The sequence below is a fragment of the Condylura cristata genome, unplaced genomic scaffold (genome assembly GCF_000260355.1).
Source record: "Condylura cristata isolate star-nosed mole 26May11 unplaced genomic scaffold, ConCri1.0 scaffold00069, whole genome shotgun sequence".
In the NCBI taxonomy this organism is placed as follows: Eukaryota; Metazoa; Chordata; class Mammalia; order Eulipotyphla; family Talpidae; genus Condylura; species Condylura cristata.
The window spans coordinates 384,495-385,049 of NW_004567170.1; the positions used below are offsets into that span (position 1 = coordinate 384,495).

The following is a 555-nucleotide window of genomic DNA, read 5'->3' on the forward strand; positions in this document are numbered from 1 at the left end:
CACCTGCGGGAGGGTGCCCAGCCGCGGGTGGGGGCCGAGCCTCCTGGGGTGCTGGGGCCCGGAGGGGGGAGCTGACGCCCTCCCGCACGGCCTCGGCCGGGCCACCGGAGCCTGCGCCCGCGAGTCGAGTGTGCCCGTGTGCCTGCAGGCCCGCAGGGCCCACGTGAGGCCCTGGGCACTGGGCGGGTGGCGGGCCTGAGCGTCCTTGCACACAGCTGGACTTGTTGCCCTCGAGCCTGAAGCTCAGCAACGAGCTGGGCCCGCCCAGCTGCTACCACGGCCAGTACCAGGCCGCCCTGGAGGAGGGGGGCAGGACGGCGCTGCACGTGGCCTGCGAGCGGGAGGACAACCACAAGGTGAGGCGCTGGGCAGCTGCCCCCGGGCGCCAGAGCCCCGGCCGGGGCGCCAGGAGGGTGCGCCGCCCAGTGCCAGCCCCCAGGAAGCCCCCTGGCAGGGCCGCGGAGCGCAGCTGACCCACGTATGTGCCCGTGGCCCGGGGCTGCGGCTGGGCGCTGGAGGCCCCCAGTGGGCGCCCAGATCACCCCCTGCCCAGAC

General features: G+C 76.6%; 1 protein-coding gene across 1 annotated transcript in view; it reads left to right on the forward strand.

Annotated features, from left to right (window-relative positions):
• The window catches only part of ANKMY1 (ankyrin repeat and MYND domain containing 1), a 79,520-nt gene that overhangs the window by 12,176 nt on the left and 66,789 nt on the right, over window positions 1–555 (forward strand). The window contains exon 8 of the mRNA XM_012734780.1: window positions 211–356. Within this exon, the coding sequence (XP_012590234.1) occupies window positions 211–356 (146 nt within the window). The remainder of the gene's footprint in view (window positions 1–210; window positions 357–555) is intronic.